Source organism: Neovison vison, chromosome 5 (genome assembly GCF_020171115.1).
Source record: "Neovison vison isolate M4711 chromosome 5, ASM_NN_V1, whole genome shotgun sequence".
NCBI classification, from domain to species: Eukaryota; Metazoa; Chordata; class Mammalia; order Carnivora; family Mustelidae; genus Neogale; species Neogale vison.
In genome coordinates this window covers 92,930,678-92,949,783 of record NC_058095.1, presented here as the reverse complement: position 1 = coordinate 92,949,783, position 19,106 = coordinate 92,930,678, and the positions used below count along the sequence as shown (strand labels likewise).

At 41.9% G+C, this 19,106-nt stretch overlaps 1 protein-coding gene and 1 long non-coding RNA gene across 2 annotated transcripts; one reads left to right on the top strand and one right to left on the bottom strand.

The window, feature by feature from the left end:
- The first annotated feature begins 206 nt into the window (after positions 1-206).
- SLC46A3 (solute carrier family 46 member 3) lies at positions 207-18,213 on the top strand. Its single transcript, XM_044249522.1, has 6 exons — positions 207-676; positions 1,091-1,303; positions 7,531-8,401; positions 10,258-10,341; positions 13,325-13,481; positions 16,955-18,213. Exons 2-6 carry the CDS (start codon positions 1,115-1,117, stop codon positions 17,037-17,039), a joined length of 1,386 nt encoding a protein of 461 aa, XP_044105457.1. The 5' UTR covers positions 207-676; positions 1,091-1,114; the 3' UTR covers positions 17,040-18,213.
- On the bottom strand, positions 10,256-12,533 carry LOC122906992. The gene is made up of 2 exons (XR_006384660.1): positions 12,488-12,533; positions 10,256-10,352 (listed from the first exon to the last, which is right to left on the bottom strand). It is a non-coding gene; the product is annotated as an uncharacterized LOC122906992 (long non-coding RNA).
- Positions 18,214-19,106: the final 893 nt, after the last annotated feature.

The following is a 19,106-nucleotide window of genomic DNA, read 5'->3' as shown; positions in this document are numbered from 1 at the left end:
TGGGCCTCTGGGGGCGGGCTCACGAGAGTGACGTTGAGCGGACCAATCCCCGCGAGGGCGCCAGCCACGGGGCCCAATAGCAGGAGAGCCTGGCGGGACAGTGACAGCAACGCCGGCGGCAACGCCGACACCCCAGCGGCCCCGCCTTCACCGCGGGCGGTGGTGTTCGGTGGGCGGGGGCAAGTCTTTACCGCGCACAGGACCGGCTGTGCACCCACAGACCCACCCGCCGGCCCCCGGACAGACTACGGACGGCGCAGAGAGCAGCCGCCGGTGCCTCCCGCAGCTCCCTGGGACCGAGTCCGCAGGGCCACCGAGGAGCTGAGCGACGGCTGCGCAGAGAACTGTCGCCGAGGCCACTCTGGACGCAGGAGTGCGCTTTCAGTGGTTTGCTTTAGAATGAGAGCTTGAGTTTCCCCGACAGGTGCATTTGGTCGAATTCAACGGAAATTCCCCTCCCCGTCCCTACGCGGCGGTGCCGATCCGGCCCCCCACCCAAACGGCGGTCAGTGTCCCCCGGGGCATCCCGGGCTGCCTCGGCCTCGGGAGCATTTGCTGCTGGGGGGTGCCCTGGGAGCACAGAACACCCCCCAAAGAGAAGAGAGCCCCCCGAGAGCCCGGGCCCCCAAAATGACCGGACCTGCTTCTAACCTGGCAGGAAGACTGTAACCGTGGGGTGAGTTTAAACGAGAGAAAAAAAATCCCTTTACGACTGAGAGCTGCTTTTTAAAGGCTCCCTTCCTGTCCTGTTAACGAGCCGCAAAATAACAATAACAGTTGCGCAACTGTCGTGATCTCAGAGGAACCTCGCTGTTTCCCTTATGAAAACCGGCTGGCAGTATACAGTGCGGGGACTGTAGTGAGATTATTCCAAACGAAAATGAGTGACAACTTATTAAAACTATTTTAAGGTGGCATGAGTCCTAAAAGGTCATAACTCTTAAAAATAGTAAGTACGACAGTCTGAGGTTTACTGCTACCCTATTCCAAAGTAAAAATTAATCTCTTAGGAAGTGCTTACTGCTTTCTACTCCCTAGTTTGCCTGTTTACTCCACAAAATTCCTCTAACATCCCCGTTCTTTTTCATAGAATTCAGCTACCTACCCAGGCAATATGAAGATTTTCTTTGTAGAACCTGCCATTTGCCTTAGTGCATTTGCTATGACTTTGACCTCTCCACTGACAACACAGTATGTGTATAGGAGAATATGGGAAGATAGAGGCAACTACAGTTTTGTATCTGATAGCAATACTTCTGAGTGTGGAAAGAACAAAAGCAGCCCCATTTTTGCATTCCAGGAGGTAAGAAATTACGCTATCCCTGAAGTGTAATAAAAGGGGAATGTGTAATGGGGTTTTCAGTGAAAGAGGGCATTGTGCTCATCATTCGTTGATGTCTCAAGAGTCATCTCAAAACTCTAAAATCCCAAGTCAAGAGCCTTGTATTCAGTTCTCCTGTTTGAAGTTTCATGACACCTTGGATCTGCTTCTTCTAAGTAAAACCCCCTTCTTCTGTGACATTGGCTGTTTTCTGAGAAAATTTCATCCTAATTTCATCTCCCCAGTGGCTGTCCCCTTTCTCCCTCCACCACCCCCCGGCCCCCGAAAAGCCTGAAGGTTGGACCAAGGCCAGCTGGAAGGAATACTGGGTGGCCTCAGTGGAGTCAAACAGGGTGCTTCTGCCTTTCCTCTTTACATGACCCAGTTTTCAGTGACCCTTGGAATGTAGCCTATCACTGAACACTGTGGGCCCTGGGGCCAGTGTCCATCATGGGCTGGTCAGAAGGCAGCATATGTCATTCCTCATTTACTCTTACCAGATCAGCTCTGACTCAAATGTTGAGGACGAGGTTATCTGTGGAGGAGAGCACTCACTTTGGTGCTGAGGGTACTGAAAATGTTTAGCCAGACACTACAGAGCCTTTCCTTCTGTCTCTCTAGCCTCCTCCCCCAAATTTTTATTTAAAGCAGGAGGTACATCGCCATTCTCTTGCTCCCTCAGACAGTTTTTATCAAAGTCTGCCAGTGTCCAGATGCAAAGGTGATGCGTTCAGATTTGGAATTTTCCCCCCCAGAAAGCCTTAAAAGCAGACCACACTTACAAACGTTGAACTGTTCCCCTAGAGGATATTTAGTAATGGCAAAAGAGAGCCTTCCCAAATCAAAGAACAAGAAGAATTTAAGGGAATTCAGATTACCTGCCAGCTGGCCCCAAGATTTTCTCCTCAGCAGAAGAGAATTCAGGTGTGACTGGAAGGTGAGTCTGAGGCCTGGAAAAAGTGGCAAAGGGCCTAGAAGGAAGGCTCTAGCATTTCCCGAGGTGTTCCCCAAGGTGTCAGGTATAACCTCACTGGACTGAGGCCTGGCTGTTTGGCACAGCTTCTGCTGTTCCTCATTTTCTCTTTTCCATGGGAGAAATTTTCTTGGAACTGATAATTACTGGGAAGCCATGCAGACATCAAGGTTCTGGCCTAAAGTGAGGTCATAGAAATAAAAAGGGCCAAGGGTCTTACCTCATGGTTTTGTCTCCTGACTTCAAGAATGTTTATCATTCCCAGGGAGTGAAAAGGTTCAAAAGTCTCATCAGTTTCTATATTGGATTCTGTGCTTTCCTTCAACAGATACCTAGCAATGGGAGGGACAAAGGGGAAGAGGACATGAATGTCTGGAAAAAATCTCCCATCCTTGCCCTCCTAGAGTAAAGGGAGACAGGCTGTGGTTCAGTCACCTTGGTGGCCTCTGTGACTGTGCAGGTCACATGACTATTGGGCCTTGCTGGCCTTACCTAGTTGCTGAGAGTCCCCCCACAGCCCAGAGCAGTGGTCTCATCTTGAAGATTTTTGCTGAACGTTTAAGTTGATTGTTATTTTATTAATTGTTTTTTAATTAGGCTAGTATTCAAGAGAACATACTGCTCTTAAAGTCAGTGCTCTAGAGCTACAAGTGCTTTTTCTTAGACTGGGGAACTAGAAAGCACCACCGTCTCCACCCATAACCAAGACAGGTCAGGTGGGCCACTCATCATTAGCTCCTCAGGAAGGAGGAACACTTCTGCTTTCCAGGAGGCACCACCATCACCTTCAGCAGTTCCTTCTGGCCCCTTTCCTGGACCCTGCTCCTGCACAGTATAAGAATATTCTCTTACCTCAGGCGGCTGGGTGGCTCAGTCAGTTAAGCATCTGCTTTGGGCTCAGGTCATGATCTCAGGGTCCTGGGATCCAGCCCTTGCTCAGCGGGAAGTCTGCTCCTCCCTCTCTCTCCGCCCCCCACTTGTGTTCTCTCTCAAATAAATAAAAGCTTAAAAAAAGAAAAGGTTATTCTTTTACCTTTAAATCCAAGGACAAATGCTCCCTGTTTTATGAGTGTCCTTCTCAATTCCCAGCTCTCCTTGGTGGGTACTGACCCCTTGCTGACTAAAAGAAGTTTAGGAGTTTGAGAACTGTTCTTAAAACCCTAAAAACAAAATTTCATAATACAGGGTCAGGCCCTAATAAAATAAATGATTTTGGGGGGGGGTTCAGGTTTTTCTTTGCCACTCCCCCAAAAGACCAATTACTTATAAGAAGAGTGCATAACACAATAATGTATTGAACTTCTTACTGTTATACCGTTATTTATTTATCCTTCTATAAAACAAATATACACATGGGCACATGTATTGGAATGCAAGATAATAATATACATTTCAGGGTTCAGATATGAAGAATAAACTGGGCTATTTCACTTAACATTTTGAAAGTCTGTATGAATACAAGTTTTATTTTTCAATCCATTGGGATTGAGATATAGATAGATAGATAGATACACTCACACACATACATATCCCTATAAATATTGATCTAATCTATTTTTCAAAACTTTGAGTTTTCTGAGTCTTGCGACTATAAGGTACACCCACATACTTCTCTTGGGTAAGATTAGTCTCTAAAGGATGTCTTAACAAAATGGCAAGTCTCTGGGAAGGAAATTCTTGGCTGAGGGAGAAGAGGTAGGGATTCTAGGCATGTTTGTTGACTTTTGCAGAGGAAGGAATTTTTAAGCCCCTTCCCAGATTAACTGACTGGTTTTGAGGTATTAAACTGACCATTGTGGTCTGTTCTCTTCAGGTACTCTCAAGATAGGGACCCTGCTGTTTGAGGGGACAAGTTGGCATTAACCAGATCATGAAGTTGTTCTTGTTCAGTAATTTATTTACAAACCTTTTTTTTTAAAAGAATTTTTTTCAAAGATTTTATTTATTTATTTGACAGATAGAGATCACAAGTAGGCAGAGAAGCAGGCAGAGAGAGAAGAGGAAGCAGGCTCCCCGCTGATCAGAGAGTCCAATGCGGGGCTCAATCCCAGGACCCTGGGATCATGACCTGAGCCGAAGGCAGAGGCTTTAGCCCGCTGAGCCACCCAGGCGCCCCTATTTATAAACCTTTTAATAACTAACACAATCCCTTATTACCAGCAGATAGGGACTATTTTCTATCTAATTGTAATTACACATTTTAGCCTATGAAATTGTGACTTTTTAAAAACTGATACTCCTTTCCTTAAGTTATACCTGTCTCTATCTTGTCATTCCGTTCAATCTTGACAGGAAATAGCACCTCTTACTCTGATTTCTCTCATCTACCCTTATCTAATATATAATTCTTATTCTCCAGAGTGTAAGAGGTATAGTTTGCACACAGGAGACAGAAGCCAGGATGTGGGGGAGGGGTGGAAATGGGAGGAGGAATCCCAAACTGGAACATCTTATTGACAAGTTGATTAAAAGATAACCGTTTCGGGGGACCTGGGTGGCTCAGTGGGTTAAAGCCTCTGCCTTCGGCTCGGGTCATGATCTCAGGGTCCTGGGATCGAGCCCCATCGGGCTCTCTGCTCCGTGGGGAGCCTGCTTCCTCCTCTCTCTCTGCCTGCCTCTTTAAAAAAAAAAAAAAGATAACCGTTTCATTTACTTCTTTATTCAATAAGTATTTACTTGCTGGCTTTTATATCCGTAGAGACACAGAGATGTGCTCAGGAAGCCTGACCTAGTAAAAATGAAAACAGCCGAAGTTGATGAAGCACTAACGTGCAATAGATCTGGGCCGTGTGCCTTATATTGACAGAGTGACTCGAAGTGTAACTCTCAGGAGAGCCTGCAAGATAGGGACTCTGGTTACCCCTCTTGTCAGATGAAGCTATCGGGATGATTGATTTGGTAAGGATCACACACAGCTAGCGAATCGCAAGGCCCATTTTACTTGCTTATTCATGTATCCATGCACCTAGTATCTAGAGCGCGCTCTGTGAAGCACTGTTGTTGGCATGGTAATACTGTGGTGAAGAAGACAGGGTTCCAGCCCTCCTGGAGCTTAGATTGTAGTGGAAAGGGCACCCAGTGTGCAGTTCAATCAAAGGAACCCATCCTGTTCAGGGGTGGCAAGTCTCTAAAGAAAATATAGCCAGACAAGCTCACAGAGCGCTGGGTGAGGGTTAGTGTGGTTGCTCTGAATTGTGTGATTAGTCAGAAGGCTTCTGAGGAGGTGGCATTTGAATTGAGGAAGTGAGCTGTGTGACCAGCAGGCAGAGGGAACAGCAGGCACAAAGGTGAATAGCATGGGAGGTTTGAGGGATGGCACGTGGCTCAGGGGAGGGGGGAAGTGGAGATGAAATCAGAGAAGTCATGATGTGTGGCCACCCACACCATGGCAAGGAATTCAGATTTATTCTTGCACAAGGAAAGCCACTGGGGGATTTTGAGCAGAGGAGTGACATGGGCTGATTGTTTTTAAGGATCACTCTAATGTGATCTATGTGAAGAACTGATGACATCTGAATCTAGATTGATCTGACTCCAGAGCTCTTAATCCTTACGCCAAAGAGTGTAACTGGGAAATGGTAATTGCCATCCGAGAAGGTTCAACAGAAGGAGAGATTACATCTGTTTGGGCATTTCAGGGAAATCCGAGTGGGACTTGACTATGGACTATGCCTGTAACATAGGGTACTGGGGGAGTGAGTGGAGATAATGCAAAAGAGTGGGGTTGGACTGCATCTCGGTGGTCCCACGTAACAGATGAGGAATGTGAACTTTCTCCAGCAGGCTGTGGGCTGAGCAGCTCAGAGACATGCTGCTGGTGTGTTTTGGCAAGACGCTCCCACCATTAGCGTGTATGATGTGCGAAGTGAGGAGGCTGGCTCCATAGACTGCACTGAGGAGAGAGCCAGCTAGATGCTGGGGCAGTCCGGGTGAAAACTATGAGCCCTGTCCTCCCAGGGGCAGCTCTCAGACTGTGAAGAGGTAAAGGACATGAGAAGCACTGGGTGTTGGTGGCCCTGGGTGAAGGGAAAGGCCAGAAACAATGATGACTGAAGTTTTGAGTCTGAGTGACAGAACATTCCCTGACCATATGAAATTGCTTGCATTGTTTGACTACATAAAAATAAATGCAGGCTCACTCTTTAAAAAAAAAAACATTAATTTCAGTATTTGATATTTTTGTGGTTCATCAGCTATTTTAGGATGCTTTCTAAATATTACATGAATCTATTTTTAAAAATGAGTTTAGTAATCCCTATTAGAAAAATGACATACTCTTTATATAAAATTTGGAGGATACAGAGAAAAGTGGCAAACAGGACATGCTTTTTTTTTTTTTTAAAGATTTTATTTATTTATTTGACAGAGAGAGATCACAAGCAGGCAGAGAGGCAGGCAGAGAGAGAGAGGAGGGAGCAGGCTCCCCGCTGAGCAGAGGGCCCGACGCGGGCCCCGACCCCAGGACCCTGAGATCATGACCCGAGCCGAAGGCAGCGGCTTAACCCACTGAGCCACCCAGGCGCCCCCAAAATTCTTCCTACCAAATAACTAGCATAATGATTATAATGTCTTTCAGTCTGTGTGTGTAGCTGGTGGCTTTGGTCTTTGGCAGAGTCAGGTTTATCTTACTCCTCAGTTCAGTTCATGGCATGCTACCATCTTTAGTCAGTGCAAAGCTGCTCTTTGGGTTTTATCTTGTTTTTTAGTAAGTAAAGAAATAGATTAGAAGAAACTTATTTGTGGAGACACATAAGAACAAAGCAACCGAGTGCTTCCTAAATAAAGGTCTATCAAATATGATATTTATATGTGACACTCATTTGCCTTTAAGTAGACAGAAAAATCTATCACAGGAAAGGGTATTGCTCTTGCTTTCAGCAGTGGGCATGATCTCAGTGCTAAGCTGTTTAGAGAAGACAGAAAAATCATTATATGACTAGTTCTGGATGTATTAGGTCTGTGGATCTCTATATAAGACAGACACACACCAGTACACAATTTTCTGTTTGTGAGTTCAAGTCCCCACCATGGTACTTGCCTATGACACCTGAACTTTGATTACTATACTGCCTCTTGATATTTGCTTTGTGAACTGGATGAAGATTCAGGCTGTATCAAACTCACGTTCCTTATTGGTGACCTACTAGAAAGGTAAAGAAAAATATGCACTGGAATATTTCTGTGAATTTGTCTATATTTCTGTAAACACATCATCTTCTTTTTTGTCTCTTTGCAGGAAGTTCAGAAGAAAGTGTCTCTTTTCAATCTGCAGATGGACATAAGTGGATTACTTCCTGGTCTGGTGTCTACGTTCATACTTCTGTCTTATAGTGATCATCGAGGACGAAAATTCCCTTTGATTTTGTCTTCTGTTGGTGCTCTTGCAACCAGTATTTGGCTCTGTTTGCTTTCCTATTTTGCTTTTCCATTCCAGCTTCTGATTGCATCTACCTTCATTGGTGCCCTTTGTGGCAATTATACCACATTTTTAGGAGCCTGTTTTGCCTACATAGTTGATCAATGTACAGAACAGAAACAAAGAACAATTCGAATAGCTATAATTGACTTCATACTTGGACTTGTCACTGGATTGACAGGACTGTCTTCTGGCTATTTTATCAGAGAATTGGGTTTCGTGTGGTCCTTTTTAATCATTGCTATGGCTCTTACTGTTAACTTGATTTATATTTCATTTTTTCTTGGTGATTCAGTGAAAGAATCTTCATCACAGAATGTTTCCATGTCATGTAGCGAAGGCTTTAAAAACCTATTTTACCGAACTTCCATGCTTTTTAAAAATGCTTCTGGTAAGCGACGGTATTTTCTCTGTTTGTTACTTTTTACAATGATGACTTACTTTTTTGTGGTAATTGGCGTTTCCCCCATCTTTATCCTTTATGAATTGGATTCACCACTATGCTGGAATGAAGTTTTTATAGGTTATGGATCAGCTTTGGGTAGCGTCACATTTTTTAGTAGTTTCCTAGGAATATGGCTTTTTTCTTACTGTATGGAAGACATTCACATGACCTTCATTGGAATCTTTACCACCATGGGAGGAATGGTTATGACTGCTTTTGCCAAAACAACGTTGATGATGTTTTTAGGTAAGTCACAAATGTAGCCTTAGAACTTACCATGTATTTATGTTTATACCAAATGAATTTAATCTGTTGGGTGATACACTTTCAATATAAAATTCTCTAACACATTCTAGTTCAAGTAAGGCATTTTGTTAAAAGCCACTTTGCCTGAAAGTGAAAGCCAATTTGCTTTTTAAAAAAGCAATTCACTGAATAACCACAATTTCCCAAATTTGCAGACTTGCCAAAAAATTGTTTTTGAGGAACATTCTTCTTGTGAGTCAATTCTTTAAAAGAGCTTTCACCAACTTGAATATTTCTTGAAATGCTGAAGGTTGGGGCACTTGGGTGGCTCAGACGGTTGAGCATCCAACTCTTGACTTTGGCCCAGGTCATGATCTCAGATTCATGAGATGGAGCCCGGCATCAGGCCGTCCGCTAAGCAGGGAGTCTGCTTGAAATTCTCTCTTTCCCTCCCCACACCCGCCCCTCTCCCTCTCTTAAAAAAAAAAAAATGCTGCTAAAAAAGCTACTTTCCATAAAAATTTGAAAAAGCATTATCTAAAGTAGATTCAAAAGATTTGTAAAATTCATGTGTATTGAATATATTCAAGAAAATTCTTTAAAGACAAGATTTTGCAAATTGGTCATTTCATGAATTGGCTTTTGATAAATCCCTTTTTGCCAAATTAGGCTGCTTCCTTAACTAACTGTTCCAGAAGTGGCTTCTGTAGGCCTTGAGTGAGATGCTGCATTTGAAAGAACTAAGGGATCTATAATGGGATGTAGAGAAAGGTCCAATTCCATCTTTTTCTACGAAGGCACTATCAACCTCTGACTACCTTGCTGGGAAGCAGGGTGACCAAAGAGAATTGGGCTTAATATCCATTTATAGTACCAGGTGATCTGGGCAAGTTACTTAACTACTCCAGGCCCTCATTTACTCATCTGTAATATGGGCACAGTAGCACAGAATTCACCAGGTTATAATGAATATTAGAAGAGATCACTGTAAAGCACTTAGCACGATGCCTTGTATTCAGTAAATGTTAGTTCTCCCTGTCTTCCTTAGAGTTTCCAAGACCAAGTAAGTTGATCTATGTGAAAGCACATTGAAAATTATAGAGTCGTCAGCAAAAATAATATATTGCTATTTTAGCATATAACTAGAGATGCTATTGACTATGAGGGGCCCATAATGTAGGAGGAGAAGCAATCTGTGTTCATGAAATTATTCCACATAAAGATGAAGAAGCAGAAAGATAAAGAACAAATTTATCAATACGTGCATCAAACTAATAAAAGAATGTGGAGGAATGCCAAGTCTGAAAAAGGAGAAACAGAAAACTAATGTGAAAAACTAAGTCACACCTCGCTAAATGAGAGTTTGCTACAATAATCAGGGAAAATAGCAGATCAGTCCCAGCTGGCAGATTATATAGACTTGGACCTCAAACCTCCCTGAACTCTTGTTCTGAGCACTGAAATAAGAGGGTAAACGAAACTTGAACTGGTCTCTCTACAGGGTACCTGTGTATTCATTAAACAGAAGTCTGTAATTAGTTACTTCAGTCTTTAGGTGCAGTGAGTTAGGATGCTTAGAGAGAAAACATTTCACATCGAAAATTGACCACAGGGGGCACCTGGGTGGCTCAGTGGGTTAAGGCCTCTGCCTTCAGCTCGGGTCATGATCCCAGGGTTCTGGGATGGAGCCCCGCATCGGGCTCTCTGCTCGGTGGGGAGCCTGCTTCCTCCTCTCTCTCTCTGCCTGCCTACTTGTGATTTCTGTTTGTCAAATAAATAAGTAAAATCTTTAAAAAAAAAAAATTGACCACAGGTTTTCGGATTTAGCCTGTGATTTCCCACCACTTCTCTTCCAGTGAGGCTGCCGTTCCTTTTCACTATCGTGCCACTCTCTGTTCTACGCTCCATGGTATCGAAAGCAGTTCGTTCCACTGAACAAGGTGAGTTTAATCTGCAGAAGGAAAATCACGAATTTACAATCTGTACCAACTCAAATCTATATATGACCTTTGTTTGGTTCTTCAGAATATTCTACAGCCCTTTTCCTGCTCAGAACTTCTTTAGAACTACGTGGTAAGTTCCATGTTTGGAAGAGGTTTATATTAAGGCAAGGCTGCCCCTGGCCCAGGTCTCCTGCGTTGGAGGGCTTGCTGTGGCCAGACCCTGCCCCAAGAAGAGAGGAGTGCTCAGAGCTAGGCAGATGCTGACTGGGAGCCCACCACACCTACCCCTTCTAGACTACGTTTTGGGTACCAGGACCCCTGTAATTCTCAGCCAGATAGCTCTGGGCTCATGTCCGTGAGGGCCTGGATGGTGTTCTTCCTGACTCTTTTGCCTAAAGGTGGAGTGACCCCATTGTGCTCCCCTTTGGACCATAGGGGTTGCCTCTATGGGTTTGCTCGATCCCAGGACCCTGTGAGATCATGACCTGGACTGAAGGCAGAGGATTAACCCACTGAGCCACCTAGGCGCTCCTCAAAATGGGATATTTTCATGAAATGTTATACACTTTCAAGTAATCAGAGAGGGGAAATACTGCATAGGGTTTCACTAGCCTTTCACTATCCCTATTACCTTGAATAAGAAAGGAGAGAAAACTAGATTTGGGTAATTATTTTGCAGTCTCTGTGCTCTGTACAGCTGTGAAGCTCCCAGCTAAAGCCACCCCAGATGACCTCTCATCTGGTCACTACCTGCACACTCCTTGTGATTATAAATTGGAGCACCATAAAAACAGACTTGACTTTAGAGGTCTATTGAATTTTTTAAAATAAAGTAACCTGCACTTATTATTTAATCCAGTTTATCTATGGCGACTGTTAGACAAGTTGAACTGCTTGTAGAAGTTAAGCAACAAGCAAACCCTACTTTGTAATAGTGTGGCTGTTTATGCCAGACAGACATACCGCATGACCAACTTCTGTCAAGAATGGATTTAAGCCATTGCATAATAGGACTAGAACAATCCAGTCTGTCTTCCATGGCACTGTGCCTAGCTGTAGCAAGGGATCAGAAATATAAGAAAATAATAGCACAGTTAGATAGGGAGGAGTATTTCCTCCCAATTAAACTGAACTTCATGTCTTATCATAAAACATGGAGATAGTACTGTCTTTATGCTACTTGCTGATTGGTAACTGGGCCCTTGAATTAAGCTTTTATTTATTCACTTGACAAATATGATTAAACATATCTACCATGTGCCAGGACAGATTGTTTACTGCTGTGTACAACAGTAAACACAGTAGATGCACACTTGACATGAACAGAGCTTTCATTTTAGTTAAAAGAAGACACATATATGAAAATACAGTGTTCTTCAGAACTATGTTTATGTTTTTTGAACATGTGACCTGTCATTCAATGAAGAATGAGAAACAACCTATGAGAATATATACTAGGGTAAAAAAAAGCTTAAACAGATAAAAATCAACACACAGCACAGCTACTAGACTAAGACCATGGGGAAAATGAGAACATAGACATATGAACCATAATCCAGTTATGAAAGGTGATCCTCAAGCTTGCCTTTTCCTTCTCTGTCCAATCAAATACAAGTATTTATGTGATTTGCATTGTTTGTAAGAAAAATACATTACCATTTACCATGGAGAGGTAAACTTGGCAAAGTGAGGAAGAAGCACAATGGCTTAATCCAAGAGCATGCAGAAGCTCCACAGGAACGTATCCTGGGGACATCATGGAGAGTGGAAAACTGTCACAGAACTTTGTATCTGGTGATGCTAAATTTCACAAAGAGGAAGAAAGGTATATCCTGTCTAGAGGTTTAATTGCTTGGTCAATGTGATCTTGGATTCCAGACAAAACTAAAAATCGGTAGAATGAATGAGCCCTTTTCTATGATTATGAGCCTGGACTAACCATGCAGCCACATTGTGCTTCTCGAATAATGTTCCAGGGCCTACTGCCCTCTCCCAAACATGGGTAGAGGAAGCGTGACAGACAGCAGCAGTCTCCCCACTCAGTCTTGCCTGCCACTTCTGAATGGAGGCGGTTTCAAGCAGGGAAGGCAGAAAAGAATCACGCAGCATCAAACCATGGCATAATGAGAGCACAGAAACTTACTTAAAGAGTCATGCAGAGGAATCTTGTGGACTGGATTTGTTGTCACTTTCAGAGGAGGGCTCAAATTCAAACTGCAGAACCTATATGCAATCATCTGTCTTTCTCTGCAGCTGTCACTTTTGCCAGATCTGAGAAGCAGATGAAAAGAATTGCTTTAACTTTCAAAAGGCCCCAGGGTGGGATCTTTGCTAGTGGGAGCCACCTGAGCATATCTATATGGAGCGTGTCACAGATGTCCCCAGCTTAGGGAAAGAGTGGGAGATAATCTTGAAGAACAATGGTAGCTGTGGCTATGTGTGCAGCTGTGTAGGGAGAGGAGACTGTGGATTTCAAATGGGTCAGCTGCTGTTGCCTCTTAACTTTGCCCTACTGACTCCAAACTGTTGTGTTTTCAATATCCTCACATCCTCATATCAGGTCAAGGAGTACTGGTGACCTCAGTTTCTTCACCTGCAAAATGGTTACCGGCTTCTCGGGGATTTAGAAAGTATAGCTTTAGCTCCCCAAGCAGTGCCCCACATTTGCTTTTTTCAAAGAGGAAAATTTTTTTTCTTTTTTCTTTTTTTAAAGATTTTATTTATTTGACAGACAGAGATCACAAGTAGGCAGAGAGAGAGGCTGAGAGAGAGGAGGAAGCAGGTCCCTTGCTGAGCAGAGAGCCCAATGTGGGGCTCAATCCCAGGACCCTGGGATCATGACCTTAAAGCCAAAGACAGAGGCTTTAACCCACTGAGCCACCCAGGCGCCCCAAGGAGGAACAATTTTCTCCCTCGTTTTGTTTATTGTTCTGTTACTCAGTCATTTCCTTTTCTCCGTCCACATCCCAACTCCAAACAGGCACCCTGTTTGCTTGCATTGCTTTCTTGGAAACACTTGGTGGAGTTGCTGCAGTTTCTACTTTTAATGGAATTTATTCAGCCACCGTTGCTTGGTACCCAGGCTTCACCTTTCTACTGTCTGCTGTTCTGTTACTAATTCCAGCCATCAGTCTATGGTATGTAATTATTTCTAATCATTTTATCAAAGGATAGGCAGATTAAGTGAATTCCCTAACCTCAAATTACATAAACTGTTAAAGTTGTTAAAAAACAAAATTCAACTGAGTAACTTTTTTTTTTTTTAATTTATTTTTGTTTTAGAGAAAGAGTGAGTGGGTGGGGAGGGTCAGAGGGAGAGAGAGCCTTAAGCAGGTTCCATGCTCAACGTGGAGCCAGATGTGGGGCTGACTCTCACAACCCTGAGATCATGACCCGAGCAAGAACAAGGGTTGGATGCTTAACCGACTGAGCCAGCCAGGCACTCCTCAACTGAGTGACTTTTAAAGATCTAATTGGCTCTACTAATTGATTGATGAATTAGGCAGCATCCCATTTAGCAAGCAGAGGGGAGCTTGCAGAGCTGTGCTGAGCGGAAGGTTTTCACAGAATGGAGGGTGGATCAAGAAGTTATTAGCCAAAGAGCAGAAACAATTGTTTCAGGCAAAGTCATCTTCCCTTAAGGAGAAGAGCAGAGGGTCTTATCGGGTGGATGACCCAGTCTTCCTCTGGGGGATGGAGAGGGCTTATGTGGCAGGGCCATTGGTGCTGATCAGAAAACTCTTGCCTGAGTAGTGAAGATTCTCCTTCTGGGGGAGGCTGGAACTGCAGTTAAGTTACATTTTCAGTCCAGGTTTGGTAACTTGGCCTACCTGATGCCATTTTGGGCCTGTGGTTTTCTTTTTAACAAAGTTTTGCCTCAGAATGTACTTTTCTCAATAACTTTTAGACATGAAGATATCTATTGATAATGTTGGAAACCTGAGAAGAAAGAGACAAATGACAAGGCTGACCAGAACTAGGAGAAAGAAAGATTGGGTCAAACTATAAATAGCTACCCCATCTCTTTAAATATGAACAACTGATTAAATTAGCAACGAAGAATACATACATGTATATATACAGAGAGAGAAAGATTCAAACTATGATTTCCTAGAGTATAATATCCTCTGAGGGTCAAAGATTACTATAAGACAGACTTTAATATGAAGTCTTGGGTTGATGACAAGAGCAAGTAGTGTACACTGAATATCAGGAACTTTCTTTCCAGAGAGTTGGCTTATTTAATGACTCTCTTTTTAAAGGTAAATACCCAAATAAATACATAATACTAAATTCTATTTGTGAATAGTACACAGAATAAGAAGACCAAAGTCATACACATAAGAGAAATACTTGTATCTCCTTTTGCCTTTTGGTTAATGAGAAGTTATGATCTAACTAAGTTAAGTGTTTGCTAAAATGCCCAGGCATCAGAGTCAGCACATTCTGTGGGGCCAGCACATTGAGCTGAGAGTACACTACCTTTTCTTTGCTGGGCTTTGCCCATTCCACGTGGCTAAGAGCATAGTGCAGTGATGGGAGTCAGCAAGTGGGGCACAAAAGGCATCTCTGCTTTCTCCTGAGCACTGGGGTGGGCTGGGGTGGGGTGAATAAGGGTGAAAAGTACCAATGTACCCAGGCCTTACATATTCTGTCAAGACTGTGAACTCCTTAAAGGACTGCCCTACATTTACTCATAGTAGGACCGCAATATGTATTATCTCTACTGAATTTTGACCCCTAGATGTTCCTCTGTAATTTTGATAAAAAATTTTTACTAGGTATCTTTTTAAAAAAAGACTATTCACCTATTGAACTGGCAAAATTAAAAATACTTGCTGTGCTAATGAGTACACAATGAGACAATCTTACACATTGCTGGTAGTGGTATTATTTGGCACTATCACTTTTGGAAGGCAATTCATAAATGTATATAAAAAGCTTTTTTAAAAGTCCAAAGTATTTGACCCAGTGATTCCTTTTAGAAACATATCCTAAGGGAATGGTCAGCAATGTCAAAAACTTATATACAGTTGACCCCTGAACAACAACGCAGGTCTGAACTGCATGGATTCACTTAACATGCAGATTTTTTTCAATATATATAATACTATAATGGATTTTTCTCTTACAATTTTCTTAATAACATTATAAAAATATTATTATAAAAATAATATTATTATAAAATACAGCAATATATATGTTATATGTATTATTACATATATATATAGAGAGAGACATATCATATATGCATATATATAGACATACCAAATACATGTTAATAGACTGCAATATGTTACTGGTAAAGCTCCCAGTCAATAGTAGGCTATTAGTAGTTAAGTTTTTAGGGAGTCAACAGTGATATGAACTGCATGGTCACCCCAACCCCTGCATTGTGCCAGCGTCAACTGGTATAAAGATGTTCATTAAGACAAAAAAATTTTTAATGACCCAAATGAGAATGATTAAATAAATGATGGTGCATCCATAGCATGAAAAAAATATTAGTAAGAATTGGGGAGTAGAAAAATGGGTAATTTTAATTTTATTCTTCATATATTTATATATATCTGTTATGAACACATATGCAGCTAGCTAAAAGATAGTTATCCTTTTAATACTGTTTCTAATGTAAATGTAGATGGTCTTCTGAGATTTTTTTTAACCCAATACTGTTCAATATATTTTTTTAACATTTTATTTATTTATTTGACAGACAGAGATCACAAGTAGGCAGAGAAGCAGGCAGAGAGAGAGAGGAGGAAGCAGGCTCCCTGCTGAACAGAGAGCCCGATGTGGGGCTCGATTCCAGAACCCCGGGATCATGACCTGAGCCAAAGGCAGAGGCCTTAACCCACTGAGCCACCCAGGCGCCCCTGTTCAATATTTTTAAAAATAAAATTACATGCAGGGCACCTGGGTGGCTCAGTCAGTTGGGCATCTGTCTTCAGCTCTAGTCATGATCTCAGGAGATCAAGCCCTGCATCAGGCTCCTCACTCAGCAGTAAGTTGCCTTGTCCCTTTGCCCGTTCAGCCCCCTGCTCGCGCTCTTTCGCAAATAAAATCTTTAAAATAAAACTACATGCCTTTTTTTTTTTAAGATTTTACTTATTTACTTGAGGGATAGGGAGGACAGAGGGACAGGGAGAGAGAATCCTAAGCAGGCTCTGCACTGAGCACCAAGGCCCGACACAGGGCTCCATCTCACCACCCTTTGATCATGACCAAGATCATGACCTAAGCCAACCAAGAGTCAGTCGCTTAACTGAGTCACCCATTCTAGATGTCTTCTTGTCCCAGCTCAGTTGCAGGTACTGAATATGAATTTCAGCCCTATCTATAGTCATAACTACTTTTTGTGGACTACAGGATAAACAGTGGGACAGATGGACATTTTAGGTACCTGAAAGAGAAAAAAAACTGTATATTTTTATTTTCAGAATGCTATGCATAGTGAAGTCAGCTGGACTCAAAATGCCATTACGTTCCGTCTACATATAATTTGCATAATTTATTGGAACCCATATAATCAGGGGAAAGATAGAGTATAGGTTATTTATTTATGTACTGCCTTCATCACAATTTTAAAATGTCTTGTTTGCTTTTGCAGTGTGGTCAAATGCACCAGCTGGAATGAAGGAAGCTATGTACTTCTGACAGAAGAGGAATCCAGTGAAGACACTTCAGAGAGATGATTAATTGTGATAAAAAAAAAAAAAACTGACAGTACACATCATATACTCTGACTTCTGAGGAATGTAAACTGGTTCCATAATCAATATTTCATGACTAATCAATGTTACATGTCCTTTCTTCTAAGCTAAACAGTGAGAGAACTAGCTCTTGGCTCTAGCTTCATACAGTATCACGCACTTTGAGCACTCTATGAGTATCATGTGATAGATTTCCATAGATAGAAGAACAAATCTCAAAACACTTCCCATTTTTGGATTTAGGAAAGAAACTGAAACTTCACAGTATAAAGAGGGATTAAGAAACTTGACATAATCAAAAGCAATAATCTCCTGACATACTCCAGTCTCATGCTGGGACCAAGGAAGAACTAACTCTATACCTCAGTTTCTTCATCTGCAAAATGGGTTTGTGACCTCTTGAAGATTTCAAAGGCTTAACTGTTCAAAATTATGATGAATGATTCACTGACAGGAAAATAATGATAAAACATTCAAATATTTCTAGTACAATCGTACCTCTGCTTGGATAATGCTTTGTTTTCTAGAGCCCATCAGGTTGACAGTGCAAGCTTTTAATAGATTCAAAAACCTTAAAATGGAATCACTTTAAATGACACATATTTTCACTTTTCCTAATATATTTCATCAGCGACAGGCATGATAATAATTAGATAGGTAACACGGGGTCACTGGAAAAAAAATCACAAAAAATTGTTTATAAAGAAATGTTAAAGCTGAGTAAACAATCAATCAGGAACTAATATTACAGAGCCAATATTCATTCCTTACTTTTTATCAAAGAATAGCCATTTCTTACTGCCTTAAACTCATCCTGAGACCCACCCTAGTCCCTGAAAACACATTCTTTCATGTCTTTTGTCTTTCTATATGCTGTTCATTTGCCCTTCCTCCCTTGGGACAATGAAACTTGATTCTCAGCCAAAACACTGCTTCCTCTGCATAGTCTTCTTGACACTTCTTCCCTACTCCTGTAGTCCCCCCCAATCCCTGCAGGGTGCCCACAGCACTTTCTGTATACTTCATCCTAGCATCTTCCATTGTCTTCTAATATTTGTCTTCCCTACTTGAAATGAGCACCTTGAGGACGGGGACAATCTTTGATTCCTCATTTTATTTTTCTCCTCAATAAATGTTTGTTGAACTAAATACAAAATTTTGTTTTTACTTGTAAAAATAATTTAAAACTCCGTATTTAGTAATGTGTCGTGTGACACTTTTAATAATGTGTCATGAGAGTAGCCACTGGTATCATGCCACAGCCATTAAGCCAGCCGGAAAAATATGCTAGCCTATACATTTTTTAAATTGGTTTTTTTACCAGACCCTCAATGTCTTTTATGTTATAAGTTACCATATATAGTAATGCAAATGCCTTGAAGTACAACTAGATGATTCTTCCTAATCTCTCTTGACCATGGATAGAGTTTTCCATTCGACAGCACTGCTTACACCTTTTCCTGTAGGGTAATCATGATTGCTGGACTAACCAAGAGCACTCAGTGTAAAATATTATAAATGTTTATTTTCAAGACTATTCCTTTTAAGTCTACCTAATGTCTCTTGGAAGTCCAGGTAAGAACTGAGTGCTTTCTATATATATATGTATTTTTTTCTTCCTTCCAATGCTCTTTCCACACCAAAAAATATTTTATGGTTTGCAAAGTGTTCCTCTGTATCAACTTACTATATACTCTCTTAATAACTCTGACAAAGTAGATATTCACTTTCCTCATTTTACAGACAAGGCAGGTAAGTCTCCGAGAGACCTGGCCACAGTTATTCAACTACTACTAAGCAGGAGCATCACTCAGAGATGGTCTTGGCCCTGCTGAGATTCTTCATAGCTAAGGTATACATGTCACAGATTGTAAATCCAAAGCAAGGCGGAATATGAAGTGCCTCCCAACACATCAGCACTACTGTACCCAACTAAACTGCCTACGGTATTACCTTTTTTGTGGTTAGACATGATGGTCTATAAAGTCCTATCAGCTCAACCTTCCATGATTTTATACTCTTCATCTAAACTGAAGAGAGTATGGATGG

Coding starts and splice junctions, on each gene's coding strand:
- SLC46A3 (XM_044249522.1), top strand. CDS start 1,115: ATGAAGATTTTCTTTGTAGAACCTGCCATTTGCCTTAGTGCATTTGCT. Junction 1,304..7,530: donor CCATTTTTGCATTCCAGGAG/GTAAGAAATTAC, acceptor GTCTCTTTGCAG/GAAGTTCAGAAGAAAGTGTC. Junction 8,402..10,257: donor AACGTTGATGATGTTTTTAG/GTAAGTCACAAA, acceptor CTTCTCTTCCAG/TGAGGCTGCCGTTCCTTTTC.